Here is a 17,825-nt window from a genome sequence, read left to right as displayed (position 1 = left end):
CAACCGCGCTCTCCAACTCTTCGGCTGCGCCGTGTAGAACATTTTCGACCAACTCAAGAAAAAGGGGCATCTACCTGCCGATCTGCCCAGCTCCACGATTGATCGCGACCAGCTTAATGCCTCCATTCCCGACGATACTTTGGATTATTTGGAGTGAACCCTCGAACACCCCCTTATTCACTAAGTGATGTTTTGGATTGTATCAGTCGACCACCGTGTGTATCTGGTTGGCATAAACTCTGGTGACGTGACTTGTTTCTATGTTATCTGTGATGATTTTCTTCAATATTTTGCTCGTCTTTGAATGTACTTAGTCGATCGTCTTGCTTTTACTTGTCGATCGATCACGCAAGCGCTGAAAATCTTCGCTCGACCGTCGATGAAGCGAGGGTTTAAGGTCGCCGCTTGACCGTCGATGAAGCGAAGGTTTAAGGTCGCCGCTCGACTGTCGATGAAGCGAGGGTTTATGGTCGCCGCTCGACCGTCGATCAAACGAGGGTTTAAGGTCGCCGCTCGACGGTCGATGAAGCGAGGGTTGCGTTTTAATGGGAAGGAGTTTGGGAGCAATCCGATTGTTTTCTTCCTGCGTCCAAGGAAACATACATACGTGCATGTGTACATGAATTTATTCACTCACCTCTCATCCGACTCTATAAGGTTGGGGGTGATTTGCGCTCCACGGTCTATCCAACCTCCTTCCCTCCGCATCTTCCAAGTAGTATGCCCCCGACCGCAGCCTTTCTATGACCTTGAATGGACCCGTCCATGGAGCTTCTAGTTTTTTGACGTCCCCGACCGGCTTGACCCTTTTCCATACTAGGTCACCTACCTGGAAGGATCTGGGGATTACCCGGCGATTATAGTTCTGCCGCATTCTTTGTCTGTAAGCGGTTAGCCGGGCGGCTACTTTGTCGCGCGTTTCGTCCACCATGTCAAGTTCCATCCGTCGTCTTCCTTCGTTTTCTTCGTCATAACGAAGCACCCGATCGGACTCTATCCCGACCTCCACTGGGACGACCGCCTCTCCTCCGTATACTAAATGGAATGGCGTGAAACTAGTTCCTTCCTTGGGAGTCGTTCGTAACGCCCATAACACACTGGGTAACTCATCCACCTAGCTGCCCCCCATGTGATCGAGCCGAACCCGCAGAATTCGCAGGATCACCCGATTGGCTACTTCGGCTTGACCATTGCTTTGAGGATACACCATGGAAGTGAAGTGTTGTTCGATGTCGTACCCTTTGCACCATTCTTCAAGCTCCTGACCAATGAATTGTCGCCCGTTGTCCGAGATGAGCCGACGTGGAATGCCGAACCGACAAATTATATGCTGCTAGATGAATTTTTTGACTATCTACTCGGTTATTTTGGCCAGTGGTTCGGTTTCTACCCATTTTGAAAAATAATCAACAGCCACTAGCAGAAATTTTCTTTGACCGGTTGCCATGGGAAAAGGACCGACTATGTCCATTCCCCACTGATCGAATGGGCATGAAACGGTTGATGTTTTCATTTCGGCGGCTGGTCGATGAGTCAGATTACTGTATTTTTGGCAAGACAAGCAAGTAACTACTGACTGGCTCGCATCTCTTTGGAGTGTTGGCCAAAAATACCCTGCTAGGATGATTTTCCTCGCCAGCGATCGTCCGCCCGGATGTCCTCCGCAGGAGCCCTTATGTACCTCTTGAAGGATGTATTCGGCATCCTCGGTACCCACACACTTGAGCAGAGGACGTGAGAAGGCTTTTTTATACAAATGCTCGCCAACCATAGTGAACCGAGCGGCTCTTCTTCTCAAAATTCGTTCGGCTTCGCGATCTCCTAGTAAGGTTCCAGATTGGAGGAACTTAATGATGAGTGCCCTCCAGTCTTCCGGAAGTGATATTCCTACTGCCCCATCAATGTACGCCACAAGGGAGACCTGCTCGATAGGACAACCGGTGACGATCGGCGTCACCGCGCTGGCTAGTTTCGCTAGTTCATCCACCGCTTGGTTCTCTGATCGGGGTATCTTGTGAATAACGACCTCCTGGAAATTCGCCTTGAGCTTTTCAAAGGCGTCCGCATATAATCTGAGCCGAGCACTGTTGATCTCGAACATTCCGTTCAGTTGCTGGGCTGCCAACTGTGAATCCGAATGTAAGAGTACCTTGGTGGCCCCGACCTGCCGAGCTGCTTGAAGACCAGCTGTGAGAGCTTCATATTCAGCTTCGTTGTTGGTGGCCCGGTAGTCTAATCGAATGAACAGATGCATTCGGTCTTCTTTCGGGGATATAAGCAGGATACCTACTCCACTACCTGGTCGGGCGGACGAGCCGTCAACATATATCCTCCATGGGGATTCAGGCTCGGGGTCTGGTACTTCTGTGATGAAATCTGCCAATGTCTGTGCTTTGATAGTCGACCGAGGTTGATATTGTATGTCGAACTCGCTGAGCTCCGTGGTCCATTTGATTAACCGACCAGACGCTTCAGGATTGAGCAGGACTCGACCCAAGGCGCTATTAGTCATCACGATTATGGGGTGAGCCAAGAAATAAGGCCGAAGTCTTCGGACGGCGAGGACCAGAGCGTAAGCAAGCTTCTCGAGCCCTGTATAGCGTAACTCAGCGTCTTTCAATATATGGCTTAAAAAATACACCGGCTGCTGACTTCCTTCTTTCTCAATGATTAGCGCTGAACCGATGGCATGCTCGGTGGACGATAAATAAATTAAAAGCGGTTCTCCCACAGCCGGCTTGGCTAGGATGGGCAGAGAACTGAGATATTGCTTGAGTTTTTCGAACGCCTTGTCACATTTGCCATCCCACTGGAATTTGGTCGCTCGCCTTAATATCTTGAAGAATGTCAGGCTCCGGTCAGCCGATTTTGATATGAACCTTGATAGGGCCGTGATTCTTCCAGTCAGCCTTTGTACCTCTTTCAGGTTGTGAGGTGGTGTCATGTCTTGGAGAGCTCTTACTTTGCTCGGGTTCGCTTCGATTCCCCGTTCGGTGACTATGTATCCCAGAAACCGACCACCTTTAGCGCCGAACAGGCATTTAGCTGGGTTTAGCTTGATCCCGTACTTTTGCAGCGTTCGGCATGTTTCTTGCACATCTGCACACAGGTCAACAGATCGGAGTGACTTAATGAGTATGTCATCAACATATACCTCCAAATTCCGTCCGATCTGCTTCCGAAACACCTTGTTCATCATTCTCTGATAAGTGGCGCCTGCGTTCTTTAATCCGAATGACATGACCTTGTAACAGTACGTCCCGCCGGTCGTTACGAAGCTGACTTTCTCCTGGTCTTCGCGCGCGAGTGGCACTTGATGATAGCCTTGATAGGCATCAAGCATGCAAATCAGCTCATATCAGGCCATCGAATCCACCATCTGGTCTATCCTGGGTAGCGGGTAGGAATCATTGGGATAGGCTTTGTTTAAATCCCTGAAATCGATGCACACCCGCCATTTATTACCTGGCTTGGAAACCAACACTACGGTTGGCGAGCCAGGTCGGAAACTGAATTTCCTTGATGTGTCCGGTCTCCAGTAGTTTCTCTATCTCAGCTCGGATAATCAAATCTTGCTCAGCGCTAAAGTCGCGTTTCCTTTGCTTGACCGGTCGGGCGTCTGGCCGAACATGTAGTTCATGCAACGCCACACTTGGATCGACGCCCAGTAGTTCGTGTGTTGACCAGGCGAACACATCGTGGTTCCTTTGAAGGCAGGCGACTAACTCTTCCTTTTGCGGGCTGGTCAGATCGGCTGCTACGAAGGTGGTAGCTTCCGATCGACTCAGATGTATCTGCACCTCCTCCTTATTGTCGTATATCAATGAGGGCGGCTTCTCTCTGATGGCGTTCACCTCCAATCGGGGGCACTTGTCAGCCTTAGCATCCGCCTTGACCATCTCCACATAACACCGCCGGGCTGCCACCTGGTCCCCTCGCACTTCGCCCACCAAATTCCCCACGGGGAATTTAATCTTCTGGCAGTAGGTCGATACCACAGCTCGAAATTCATTGAGAGCTGGTCGGCCTAATATCACGTTGTACGCCGAGGGTGCATCTACCACGATGAAGTTCGTGGTGCGCGTCCTTACCAGGGGCTCTTCTCCGAGCGAAACGGCCAATCTTGTCTGACCGATTGGCGAGACTTCGTTGCCAGTGAAGCCGTACAGTGGTGTTGCCATGGGCAATAGCTCAGACCTATCGATCTGCAATAAATCGAATGCTTGTTTAAAAATAATGTTTACCGAGCTTCCTGTGTCGATGAAAGTCCGGCGGACGGTGTAGTTTGTGATCACCGCCTTGATGATCAACGCATCATCATGAGGGATTTAAACCCCCTCTAGGTCCTTAGGGCCGAAGCTGATCTCGGGTCCCTCTGCTTTTTCCTTGCTGCATCCTACAGCGTAGATGGTCAGCTCCCGTGCGTGGCCCTTCCGAGCTCGGTTGGAATCTCCCCCTGTCGGGCCACTCGAGATCATCCCAATCTCTCCACGGGAGGCGTTCCTCCTGTTCTCCTCTTCTCATGTTGAATGCCTATTCCGATCAGCTGAGGCTCGGGCGGGGCTTCTTTCTCGGGGACGATGCTCCCGCGGCTCCTGAGCCCCTCGACCCTCGACTTTTCGATCGATTCGGCGCTCAGGATGTTGGTCCCGCGTGGGCGACCGACGTTTATACTCCTTGGGCTCGGGCCGATGTATATTAGGGTCGCCTCAGCACTCCCACGTGTTGTGCGTCCCTGACTGATGGAACTTGCAGAACATCGGGGTCCACTTTCTGCCTTTCTTGGGTTGGACGGCCTCCATATGGACTGCATGTGTCCTTGGCTCGGGATATGGTTGTGGCCCCGTGGCACTAGGACCGGTTGGAGGCTGGTGGTTCCTGGGTCTCCTCCGATCGGGCGCCTGTTGAGGGTCGGTTGGCGCCTCTTTCCTTCGGGTTGCTTGTGCCTCTTCTACATTGATGTATTCCGTGGCCTTCCTTTGGAGATGGGCGAAATCCTTCGGGGGCCTACGAATGAGGGATCGGAAAAACTCACCTTCCACGAGCCCTTGAGTGAAAGCGTTTACCAGTACTTCTGATGAGACTGCTGGTATGTCCATCGTCATTTGGTTAAATCGCTGGATGTACGCCCTGAGCGCTTCTCGGGGACCTTGCTTGAGTGAAAACAAGTTGACGCTTGTTTTCTGATGCCGACGGCTACTTGCGAAGTGATGCAGGAAAGCAGCCCGGAAATCCTTGAAGCTACGTATGGAGCCGGTCGGTAACCTGGTGAACCACCGTTGAGCCGGTCCTGAAAGTGTCGTCAGGAATACCCTGCACTTTACTCCATCGGTGTACTGGTGGAGAGTGGTCGCGTTGTCGAACTTGGCCAAGTGATCATCTGGATCGGTGCTCCCATTGTACTCCCCAATCGCCAGTGGGGTGTAATGGCGAGGTAAAGGATCTTCCATGATACCTCGTGAGAACTGCCCGTTAATCCGCTCGGGTGAATCCTCGTCTCGCGGCGCTTTTTCTTTCCTTGCATCTCTCTCAGGTGCCTCATTTGATGAGGAGCCTCAGTCTCGTCTGGCTACGCCTTCCTCTGAGGGTGTCCTAAATAACGCTCGGTGGAAAGGAATTGGTGCGTTTGGCGCTGGTCCAGTCGTGTCTGATCTCTTGCCTCCGATTGACTGGATTATAGGTTTAGCCATGCGCCCAGGGTCTACAGGCTGGACGGACCCTGAGATGGCTTGCTCTTGTGCTGGCCGATCGGATAACATTCGCTGTTGTTGCTGTTCCATTGCTTTTGCTATTCCGGTTTGGATTAACCTTTCCAACTCTTCTGTCGTCAGCGTTACAGTCGTTGCTCGTCCGGCGTCTTCCATCCTCTGCTTCTGGGTTCAGGTTGATTTCCCACAGACGACGCCAATTTCATCCTGCCCCGAAGCTGAGTGAATGGCTACCGGGAAGTACCGCTGATGTGGATCTCCGTGTGTGGTGGAAACGCCCCGCTCCTGCAATCACAAGTCGTTAGTGCCAAGCCGGAAAGGGGTTCCCGGTGACGGCCCTCCGACGCTCAAGTCACACAATCGGCCCAAAGAGAAATGAAAGGAATGAAGAAGTGAAATAATGGTGCCCAGAGACGTATCTGCGCGTACCCCCGTGGATAACCACTCCTCTTCTTATATAGAGCTTCGATGGGTTGACTGCACACTTCCCGGGCGAACGTGACTTCCTAAGCTTTCCTCAATAGCTAACATCGGGAAAGGATCCCTGACACCTTACCTTAAGGGGGCAGACGCATTTACGCTAGGGCGACGCAATCTTCGTCCGTACGATTTCCTGTCCATTCCCGCCATCAGCCGGCGGCATTGACTCCCAAAAGGATGTTAAGACATATTTCCCTTCCCTTCTTAAATGTCAGCCGCTAATCTGATGGTACTTTCTTTGATCTATCCGGCCAGCCCGCTCTTTGACATTCTACGTACATATATATTCCGATCGGATTGGGCTTTCATTCTCTCGGCTCGTCCTAGATTCAGATCGGCTTCTTTGAACTCTTTAGCCTGGTCAGGTTGTGGGCTCGGCCTTACCATCGGGAGCTTATTCTGCCGATCGGCCACATGGGCCTGCCGCCCGACCCCAGGGCCTGCCGCTTGGCTCGTCTCTTAGTTGACTTTCCTTTAACCTTGACGACCATCCGATCGTTGAACCTCCTCAGCGAAGGGCCCCCCTATGTCATCGCCGGATCAGTATTTTTTTAATTTTTATTTAGTTTATTTTTTTATTAATTTAGTTTATTATTTTTCTCATCAAATTTTTTTATTTTTTTATTTCACACTTATATTTTTATCAATTTTATTTAATTTCTATTTAATTTATTTTTTTAATCAATTTTTTTATTATTATTTTTATTTTATACTTATATTTTTTTCAATTTTATTTAATTTTTATTTAGTTTTATTTTCTAATCAAATTTATTTATTATTTTTTTCATCAATTTTTTTATTTTTTTATTATATACTTATATTTTTTCAATTTTATTTTTTAATCAATTTTTTATTTTATACTTGTGTTTTTTCAATTTTTTTATTTTTTATTTAGTTTTATTTTCTAATCAATTTTATTTATTATTTTTTTATCAAATTTTTTTTATATATATAATTTTTAATATACATCAGAATCTTTCTTTCCCTTTAAATTACTTTCCTAATTCGACATTTAAATTACCCCATCTAACCCTTGATATATGCTAGAATCTCTCTTCCCTTTAAATTACCCACCTCCAATCTTTGGCAACACATGTCAAAACCTCTCTCTCCTTAAATTACTAACCCTCCAATCCTGGATACTTATCAAAACAGCCTCTCCTTTTAAATTACCTATCTTCAACTCTAGACATATGTTAGAATATCCCTTTCCTTTAAATTATCCATCCTCCAACCCTTGACACATGTCAAAACACCTCCCTTCCTTTAAATTATCCTCTTCCAACCCTTACACATGTTAGAACCTCTCCTCCTTTTAAATTACCCTCCTTCCATCTCTTGACACATGTCAGAACCTCTCACTATATTTAAATTACCCATTCTCCAATTCTTGACACATGTCAAAACACCAACATCCCTTTAAATTATCCCCTTCAACTCTTGACACATATCAAAATCTCTCCTCCATTTAAATTATCTACCCTTAAATAAAAGATTACAAATATTAATAAAAAAATATTCAAAAAAATTAATAAAAAATAAAAAAATGATAAAAAAATAAAACCAATAAAAAAACAAAATTTAAAAAAAATAAAAAACACAACGTGAATGAGAGAATAAGCAGAAGGGTATAAAGGTAAAAAAATAAATATGGGCCAGGAAGGGTGGGGGTTAAGGGGTGGGAAAAGTAGCTCTCTATACTAGTTAGTCATATTTAATATGTTTAAAAATATTCATATTATAATAGTTATAGTTTCATAATTATTACATGTTGATTAAACCCTATTAAAAAATATAGATCTACTACATTAACGACCCTCTAGTGTCAATCCCGAGGATATAAAGAGAGGTACATATAGATACACAAGCATTACTGTATTAGATACATGGTGGGGTAAACCTCAGGTTGTCAGTTCCTGAGAATTGACCTTGGGTCATTACGCCAGAGATGTCATGCGTCTACTGTCTGTGCTACGCCCTGGGGGCTAATTAAACTCTATTAATCTAACACGTTGTAATGGTTATGAAATCATAACTACTGCAATTGTTATAACAACTACTATTTTATAGTTGTTACAATACCGATTCAATTTGTTCATCTAATATTTATGTTATAGCATTAAACTAAGATTTCATAGTTGTTATAACGCGCTCTCGATTTAGAATTTATGTGAGAGATAACAATGAGAATAATATATTAGTGAGTAGTTAATTTTACATGAACTTCTACTAGGGTGGGAGTGAGACGTCCTTTTATTAAAAAAAAAAATTGGCAACCCTTTTATGATTTGATAAAAAATAAGCCGCCATATTATTTTATCCCTATTTCCTTTTACTTTAGATTTGCATTCCATTTCAAACCGTGAATTAATTATAAAGTTAAGTTTACTCAATTCTCTTTAATTAACTAGCAATAGATAATAACAAAAAACAAAAACAAAAAAAATCCACGTGATTCAAATCTTCCACTTCTATTCTAACGGCTACTTCGATTTAAAAGCAGCAACGGCCACTTCTCTTCTTACTAATTAACACGCGCTTCGTCCTGTCCTCCTCAATTCAATGGATTCCCCACCGCCTCCTACGACTCCCTACGTCCACTCCTCCGCCGAGCCCCGCCACCGGAGCAAATCCGCTTCCCTCCTCACCGCCTCCGGCGAGAACCAGATCATCCCCTTCCACGCCAGCACGCCTTCCAGCAAGCACCACTCCCCATTGCTATCCCCCTCTCCACTTCACGGCATCGCCCCCCGTCCCCCTCCCCTCACTGCAAGCCCAAGGGGAGGCCCTCCGCCGTAGCTGTCGAGGAGGGGTCGCAGCGCACCAAAGCAGCCCCCTGCGGGAGACGGAAGAGCCCAGCCGCCGCGGCAATGGCGCTGATGGTGTGTGCGCCATCGCCGAGGAGATCACGGTGGTCCAGGAGGAGGCTGGAGAAGGACATTGTCGGAGAGGAGAGGGGGCAGGATGGTGATGGCGTTGAAAATGGGAGAGCGAGGAAGACGAGGCGGAGTAGATCATCCAAGGTCACCGATAGCAAGGAAAGGTTGAATCCTGTGCCCTTCCTGCCTGCTCCCTGTCCAGTAACCGGTACTATGTTCATCAATCTTTACTATTTTAGTAAAATAATATTTTAAAATTTGATTCTGATGTATCTCAACAAGAATCGAGAGACACAGCAATCAACTGCGAGGATTGTCGCGGTGCCCTAGATGGGATACAAGAACGTATCTTCGAACTTGTGATGTGGAAAAATGCAGCTAAATCCACCTTGTGGTTCGGCCTAGGCACCATGTTCTTCTCGTCTTCTTGTTTCTCGGAGGATTTTAGCTTCAGGTAAGACTTTAACAATCGATTACATAAAGTTTCTTCAGCATAGGAAGTTCAATTTTAGAGTTCACTGAATTCCTTGCAGCATGGTTTCTGCAATGTCTCAACTTGGCCTTGTAATTTTGGGCTTAGCCTTTTTCAAGGATTCCATTCCTCAAAGGTTCATTCCTTCATATCCTCTTGAGTAACTAAAAAAAGTCTCAAGTAAATATGCAGCCAGAAAAATTTCAGAGAAAAAATTATAGAGGAAGACTTATTACTCCAGACACACTTATGACTTACGAGTTTCTACATCAATTATGGATACAAGAATTAGACTCCATTTCCTTATTACCATAAACACTTGGAAGACTTATCCAACACTTACTTGAAGAAAAAAAAACTTTTATCTTAACTACTTTTGACAGTTCTCCTCCTGAATGACTCGCTACACAAACTAAACCAGTCAGACATGTTATTAAACTTGATTTACAAGGACTTAATTACAATTACTTCCATTTGAAGATTATCCCTCTCATCCAGATAAAGAATGGTTCTCCCCAACACCTCTGTCCGAACAGTTAAAACATTAGAGAATATCCCTTCAAGGAAGTGTTTGGCAATACCACCTTCTATGGGCTCCGTAGAAGAAGCAAACTTAATCAACATGATAGAAATCTGACAGAAGCACTAATATCACTTACTCCTTATGACGGAAACACTGAGGTTAGCAAACTCAATAACGTAAACCCTGAGCTCATACAACACCGACAGACTCAAAGCTTATCAACCACGTATTTCTTCTAGTCCCTTCTCTCATCCCCTATAAATATAGAGCCTCTCTACACGCAAGAAGCATCGAAAGCTTGTAAACAATAAATTCTCAAGAGCTTGTAATCCCTCTCTCCCCTTCTTAGCAGTGTAATCCTTACTCTATTGTAAGTATTCTTTGTACAAGTTTGTAATTATAAGTACTCTTTGTACAAGTTTGTTTGCTATTATGGCGGAGTAACTCTTTTTTTTTTGAGCCTTATGGTTTGTGTTTAGTTGCTCTCTATCAATAGTCTTCTATCCTTATTAGATGCTTTCATCCATAACTAGCTAAAAGAGAATACGGAATAGTAGTTCTTGGTTCTATAAAACCTGTGCTGGCTAAGTAAGGCAAAATAGCTTGAATGCTACAGTAAGACCTGAAGAGCTGGGGTAAGAAACCAAGAACTATACAAAGGTTCTAGAGGCTCTCTACTAGGTGAGGCTCAGTAGTGAGATCTAGAAAGACTACACACGATCAAATACAACAAAATAATACCCCGGTTCTTTAGGTCTTACTGTAGCATTCAAGTTATTTTTGTCTTACTTAACTAGCACAGGTTTTACAGAACCAAGAACTACTGTTCCATTTTCTCTCTTAGCTAGTTATGGATGAAAGCATCCAATAAGTACTGAAGACTATTGATAGAGAGCAACTAAACACAAACCATAAGGCTCAGAAAAAAAAGAGTTACTTAGCCATAATAACAAACAAACTTGTACAAAGAGTACTTATAATTATAAACTTATACAAAATATACTAACAATAGAGTAGGGATTACACTGATAAAAAGGGAAGAGAGAGATTACAAACTCTTGAGAACTTATTGCTTACAAGATTTCGATGCTTCTTGTGTGTAGAGAGGATCTATATTTATAGGGGATGAGAGAAGGGACTAGAAGAAATACTCTTGAGAACTTGTTGTATGAGCTCAGGGTTTACGTTATTGAGTTTGCTGACTTCAGTGCTTCCATCATGAGGAGTAAGTGACATCAATGCTTCCGTCAGATTTCCATCATGTTGATTAAGTTTGCTTCTTCTATGGAGCCCATAGAAGGTGGTATTGCCAAGCACTTCCTTAAGGAAGGGACGCTCTCCAATGTTTTAACTATTCAGATAGAGATTTTGGGGAGAGTCATTCTTTATCTGGATGAGAGGGATAATCTTCAAATGAAGTAATTGTAATTAAGTCCTTGTACATCAAGTTTAATGACATGTCTAGCTAGTTCAGTTTGTATAGTGAGCCATTCAGGAGGAGAATTGTCAAAAGTAGCTAAGATAAAAGTTTCTTTTTCTTCAAGTGTTGGATAAGTCTTCTAAATGTTTGTGGTAATAAGAAAATGGAGTCTAATTATTGTATCCATAATTGATGTAGCCCCGTAAGTCATGAGTCTGGAGTAATAAGTCTTCTTCTATAATTTTTCCTCTAAAATTTTTCTAGCTGCATATTTGCTTGTCTAATAGAATATAACAGTTGGCATCGACAGCCTAAGTCTGCAGGTTGAGAGCATTGCAGAAATTGGTTTGTACAGGAGATTTTGTATGAATATTTTTCTGTATAAATAATCATTATCCCTGGGGTAGGATTATGGTGAAGCTAGTTCAAAGCATCTGCAAGTTCTAAGAAAGTTTTATAAGATAAAGTGTCTCATAATATTCATAATACAAAGTGCTATCTTCTGGAAAGGCTTTAAGTGAGAAGAGATTATCTTTTCTTCTTTTGGCCCTGAAGTACTTCTAAGGACTGATATTATAGTGGTTTAAGTGGTACAGAAAGAAGATCTGTATCTTCCCTTGTTGGGCTGGTAGAAGAAGTAGCTGCCATTAAATAGATTTTGTCTTCTTGTATTTTGTTTTCCAAGCGGAGTGATGGACTTATTATAAAGTTAGGACCCAATTTTTCTCGTAGTAAGTCATAGGTTTCATTAAGTGAATAAAACCCTTTATAAGAAGGTTTATCTCTTCTGGAAGTAACACTTTGACTTCATCCCAAGTAGCATAAAGGCCTGCATAAGGCCCAGAGAAAATAGTATAACAAGAAAATTTCTTCCCAAGTGGTTTTTGAATAGTTGTAATGAAGTGATTAGAGATAGCATTGATGATGGCTATTTTTGACTTGTTATTCCTGGTGACATAGGAATATTCCAAATATTGTCAATTAAGCATTGTTGTATGCTATCAAGTTGAACTCTGAGAGGGAAATCAAAAGTATCTCCTTTCCGAGAGAATTGAGGAAGTTCTTGATTGCCAAATTTCATTATTTTTTGGTAGCCATAAGTATGAACTCTTTTCTGTATCTCCACAACTGTAGAAGTTGTTAAGTTAATAATCTTGATAAAGTATTGACAAGAGAATTAGCACTTCCTTTAATATGTTCCCATTGAATTTTAAGTCATTTATTAAGAATGACATCAGTAAATTTTATCCGGCGTTTAGAACCTAATCCTTTTCTTACTTCTTTTATCCATTGGCTATATTTTACTATAGCCTCACAAACAGTTCTTATCGTAATTTCAGGCTTCTTACATATAAATAAGAGGAAAGCTTCTAAACAATAAATGACTACTAGTAATTCAAAATCTAAGGAGGTAAGTCTTCCCTTTTCTTTATATTTTCCTGATGTATATCTACATAATTGTTCTGAAGTTTTGGGGTCATAGTTAGATTTTTTACTAAATAAGGCTCCCCCCTATCCTGTTTCACAGCCATCTGTTTCAATTACCAAATAATCAGTGTCTAAAGGTAAAGTTAAGTGAGGTAATTGTTGAACCATTATTTTGATTTGTTTGACTAAATCTATATCTTGTTGATTAAAATATCTTTGTCCTGTTTGTGAAGTTTTGTTATACAAAGGTCCACTTATTTTGCCAATATCTTTCAAATAGGGCCTTGCATAAAATTAAGTATGCCTAAAAATGATCTAAGTGTTTTGATGTCTTCCATTTTATCAGGGAAGTCTAAGATTTTGCTGGTGATATAAGCTTGAAGTGTTATCTTATCTTAACCTATAAGATGACCTAAAAAGTCAATATAAGGAACTGCCAATTTTATTTTTCTTATGGAAACAATTAACCCATGTTGTTCGAAGAGGTTAAAAATCATGTGTAAATGTGCATAATGTTCTTTTATTTTAGAGAATACCATAACATCATCAATGTATACACATGTAAAGTCCGTCATAGATCTAAATATGTCATCCATCTGAGGGGCTACTTTTAACCCAAACGGCATAACTAGGCATTCAAAATGGCCTTCAAGGAAAGAAAACGTTGTCCAGGGAATGGATTCTGGATGCATTTTAACTTGCCAAAAACCTGATTTCATATCAAATTTCGAATACCATTTAGATTTTTGAATTTTATTGAGTAATTGATCTGTATCTGGTATTTTATACCTATCTTCATGACAATTATCATTAAGTCTTTTATAGTTGAAAATCATCCTAGACTGTCCTCTTTTCTACTCAGCTCCTTTATTGACTATAAAAGCAAGACTTCTATGTCGTGAATCAGATCATTGTATGGATTTTAATACTAGGAATTGAGTAATATGCATCTTGCATTCTTCTATATCCCAATTGGAGTATTTTAAGTCTTGTGCTTTGAGGATTAAGTCAGGATTGATAATATTGAGTTTACAATATACTTTATTTTTTTCCCAGTATTTGAGGGGATTTTCACCAAGAATTTCTATTTTTTCTAGTCTAGAAATGACAGCATCTAATGTGTCTTTCTTACTAAGTAGTGTATTTAAAAAGGAGGGCTTGAAACCATCTTGATAGTAAGTTTCTGGTTCACATGTGACCTCCAAGTCAGGTATATTTTCGCAACTACTTTCAGCTTCGGGGCTCCAAGAGCCAAGTCTATCTAGTTTTCCTGTAAGGAAAGCGTAACTTTAGGTTTCTTAATTTTTTCTTTAGGTTGGCTAGGGTTACAAGGATAGGATAAGGTAGAGGAAGTAGGATTGCAACTTTCAGCAGGAGAACAAGCAGCAACACAAGGTGAGAAGTAATGTTAAGATAACAGAAGAAGACATCATTCGAGCTGCACAGATCATTCTCCCAATGACCAACGCTGCCTTTGCAAAGATTCAAGAGATCCTCTGTGGAGATCCATTGAGGACTCTGCAAGTATGCTCAATTTTGAACCTTCTCTTCAACACATATAACTAATTTTGAGTTCTTATCAGTAATTTAATTCCATTATGTTTGCATCAGATTGCACCTATTCTCCTATCTGGGACCATGTATGGCCACTTGATAACCCTAAGGAGGTTCTTTGCAACTTGTAAGCGCAATGAGAAAAAAAAAGTGGTCTTGGATTTTACTTTTGCACCTATTGATGATCCTATTATTTTGTGATAGGTTTTTTTGTGAGTTCTACTTTGCCATAACTCTATTCTTGCTACTCACATCAGATTCATTGCAAAGGTATGGACCATTACCTAAATCTCCCCTCACTAACTAGCATTAAACCTCACAAACTTGCATAATTTGCCAGTTGAGAGCAGCTTATATTGCATTCAAGAAGCATGGAAATCTTGACCGCGCAAAAAACTAATAGCAGTCTCCACAGCCACATTATTTTGGAATTTGTTCAGTGTCAGGTCGCGTATCTTTGCAAGTACAAGAACAGACTTATGATGTTCATATGTTATTTCTCAAGGTGTGAACTAATCTTCACTAATGATGGTTGTTCCTCATGTACGCAACTAATGCAGCTTTGTTTCATATTCTTTAGCATTTTTTTCAGTGGTAATACTTAGGTATAACCATCAACACCTAGAAGATAGCGGGAAGGTAGAAAGTAAAGACGAGATTCATCAAGCTGATTTACCTTTAGAACAAGAACAAGTTCAACTATGAAGCCCATGTATATTTAGTGTTGAGCTAATCCTTGACTTTTAGACCAAACATTCTGATGTTATCATTTTGTTCAAGTGCGTGCTCTTGAAATCTGTATTTCTGTGTTGTAATATGAACTACAAATGCAACTCTTTATTTTTAAAAAAAGTTAGTCAGCTCTTAAGCACCATCCAAATGATGATAAGAGAGAGATTATTGGATAAATTGGGCAGGACAACAATTCTGCTGCTCATACTGATAAATTCAGGTGTGTAAGATGACTTTCATTGAATGTTCTTTTTTATATGTATTACAAGGGTCTTTAATGGTCATTACAAGTGATGAAGTGAAGAGCACTTATATTTCTCCTATTATCTGTCAAAAAGAGGAACAATTTAGAAGTGTGCTCTCCACCTGATGGATTTGCCTTTGAAAAGGGAGATGTTTGTTCAAGATTTCATGACCTTGTGGATTGCATTATCCTCTGTTTTAATACTATCAATTTATGTGATTTGACATTCATTTGTATGCGCTCATAGTTACTGAAGGTTATTATTATTATTATTATTATTATTATTTACCATGCATGATCATTCAAATTGAAGAAGCATCGAGTTTGGGGTTTTGGCAAGGTGTTCTCAAATCTTTAGCTTTCATAGAGTTTCAAAAGGCGCATGATACTACCGAACTAGTTGCTCGTTTGAAAGTTAATTTGTGTTTGTTTACCTCAAAGACACAATAAAGAGGAAGGAGATGAAAAAAAAAATGTAGAAGGGGGGAGACATGGATGAGGGAAGAAAAGAGAAGATAAAAGTTTGTTCACATGAAATGGAGAAGAATGGAATTCATGGTGATGCTTGAAGTCAAGAGGAAAGACAATGAGACTTTGTTTACATAATGAAACTTTGTTCACATAATTTATTGATCCTGTCCGAACGCTGAATCAATGGACGCTGGGCACGTGGCACTCTCCGAACTGCTGACGTGGATCTCCGACTGATCGTACGGACCTTCGACGAACCTGCAAGGAAGTCGGGCCGGGAAGGGGTTTCCGGCGACGACCCTCTGACGCTCAAGTCAGGCAAGTGGACAACAAAGAAGTGGCTCTCAATATTAGAGAATGCGTACCTCCGGAAAAGTGTGAGACTCCTTATATAGAGCTGTGAAGGGGCTCAAGCACACATACCGAGGCGAATACGTGTCCTCAGCCCATACCTCAGTATGGACTTGCCAGAAAAGCTTACCTGACACCATACTGCTACAGTCCGAGCACATCTCTGATGGGACAGCGGAACCCTCTGTCATAAGATCCTGCATATGGCCTGATCGTCGAACATACCCGCTGTCAGAAGATGCTCCCTTGTCCTTTTCTCCTTTTACCCCATACCGAGCGTCCGTCCGGTCGGCAGTTCCCTCACATCCGACCGGTCGTATACGCTGGTCCACTCGGGAGATTCCCGGTCGTGTGCTCTGTGGACTGTTCGCAGTGTTGCTACTTTATGTCTTTGGCCGAGCGGGCTACCCGCTCGGCCATACGACCCTGTTCAACATGAGCGTCGGAAACCCTGACTCCCCGCCGGGGCGCCTTTGCTTTCATTTAGACCCCGGTCGGCCGGTAGGTCCACCCTTTTCCGATCGGCTTGTTGACCTTTTGACTTCCACGTGGCATTGACTTCCCCGAACGGAGGTCCCCTGTTCTTACCGCCGGATCATTTATCATTTTCTCTTTACTTATCAATTTTGGATGCCCTTTTATGTCAAAGTAAATATGATGGAAGGTTGTGAGATTTTTGAGATTTTCCATTGTGATTTAAACCTACACAAAAGAATAAATCACGACTCGCACAACCCATAAAAAAAATGAGTCGTACCACATTGGATTTGATTTGCGAGTTGAGTAGTTAGACACGATCCAATCCCAAGTCATGTCGGGCGCAATACAAACTTAAACTAAGCACGAACAAAATGTATTTAAAATTTTATTATATATATATATATAGTCTATTTTAATATATATTTTAAATTTATATTATCTTATCTAAAACTCACCTTGTTAGTTAATGTTGTGGATTGTGCCCCATGATATGAATATAGATTGATTGAGCTTGAGCTCGAGTAATGATATGCAGAGGAAAAAAATTTCATGAAAAAGTTCAGGGATAGACACATAAATTCATGACCCACCATTTTTATTTTTGTGGGCCCATCATTTTACGTGTCTATCCTTGAACTTTTTCTTGAAATTTTTCCCTCTGCAATCATTTTTCACCTATAAAATCATTCTTCGTGACATCACTACAGTACAATAGTTTTTTTAAAAATATATATATATATTTGGATGAAAATCAAAAGGGTGTCTCTTTTTCAACGAACCTATATTGATTTATTATCAAAAGGATACCCTACCCTTTATAAAATGACACAACTATCATTCACTATAAAATAACAACTTATTCTCATTATTATCTCTTCCATGTTTTTTTCTATCTAAATCGGCACATTGTACCAGCTACGAATCCGTAGCTGCTGCACAATTGAACTATGGGATGGAACCCATAAAGATCGGGTTTCAAGCTCAAAAAATATTATTTAATCTTTTTTAAATGAAAAATTACATGCAATCATCGATCACAATTTAAACTTTGTATACAGTCTTCATTTTCAAAAAAAATTATTT

The 17,825-nt window shown here is 41.9% G+C and overlaps 2 protein-coding genes and 1 long non-coding RNA gene across 5 annotated transcripts; 2 read left to right on the top strand and 1 right to left on the bottom strand.

The window, feature by feature from the left end:
* Positions 1-4,709: 4,709 nt before the first annotated feature.
* On the bottom strand, positions 4,710-5,450 carry LOC122014132. The gene has a single exon (XM_042570314.1). It carries the CDS (start codon positions 5,448-5,450, stop codon positions 4,710-4,712), a length of 741 nt encoding a protein of 246 aa, XP_042426248.1.
* A 3,270-nt stretch (positions 5,451-8,720) lies between these two features.
* Positions 8,721-10,271, top strand: LOC122016394 (reticulon-like protein B18). Its single transcript, XM_042573674.1, has 3 exons — positions 8,721-9,275; positions 9,350-9,521; positions 9,601-10,271. The coding sequence occupies exons 1-3, from the start codon at positions 9,059-9,061 to the stop codon at positions 9,701-9,703; spliced, it is 492 nt and encodes a 163-aa protein (XP_042429608.1). The 5' UTR covers positions 8,721-9,058; the 3' UTR covers positions 9,704-10,271.
* Positions 10,272-12,899: 2,628 nt separating this feature from the next.
* Positions 12,900-15,484, top strand: LOC122016396. Of its 3 annotated transcripts, none has more exons than XR_006121116.1 (6): positions 12,900-13,047; positions 14,225-14,434; positions 14,522-14,591; positions 14,669-14,734; positions 14,805-14,969; positions 15,045-15,484. It is a non-coding gene; the product is annotated as an uncharacterized LOC122016396 (long non-coding RNA). The 3 variants fall into 3 exon arrangements; XR_006121115.1 differs by lacking the exon at positions 12,900-13,047 and adding an exon at positions 13,062-14,120; XR_006121114.1 differs by lacking the exon at positions 12,900-13,047 and having other exon boundaries at positions 13,062-14,434.
* The last annotated feature ends 2,341 nt before the right edge of the window (positions 15,485-17,825 follow it).

The sequence above is a fragment of the Zingiber officinale genome, chromosome 8B, assembly GCF_018446385.1.
Source record: "Zingiber officinale cultivar Zhangliang chromosome 8B, Zo_v1.1, whole genome shotgun sequence".
Classification (NCBI taxonomy): Eukaryota; Viridiplantae; Streptophyta; class Magnoliopsida; order Zingiberales; family Zingiberaceae; genus Zingiber; species Zingiber officinale.
This window is presented reverse-complemented; position numbering and strand designations above follow the sequence as displayed.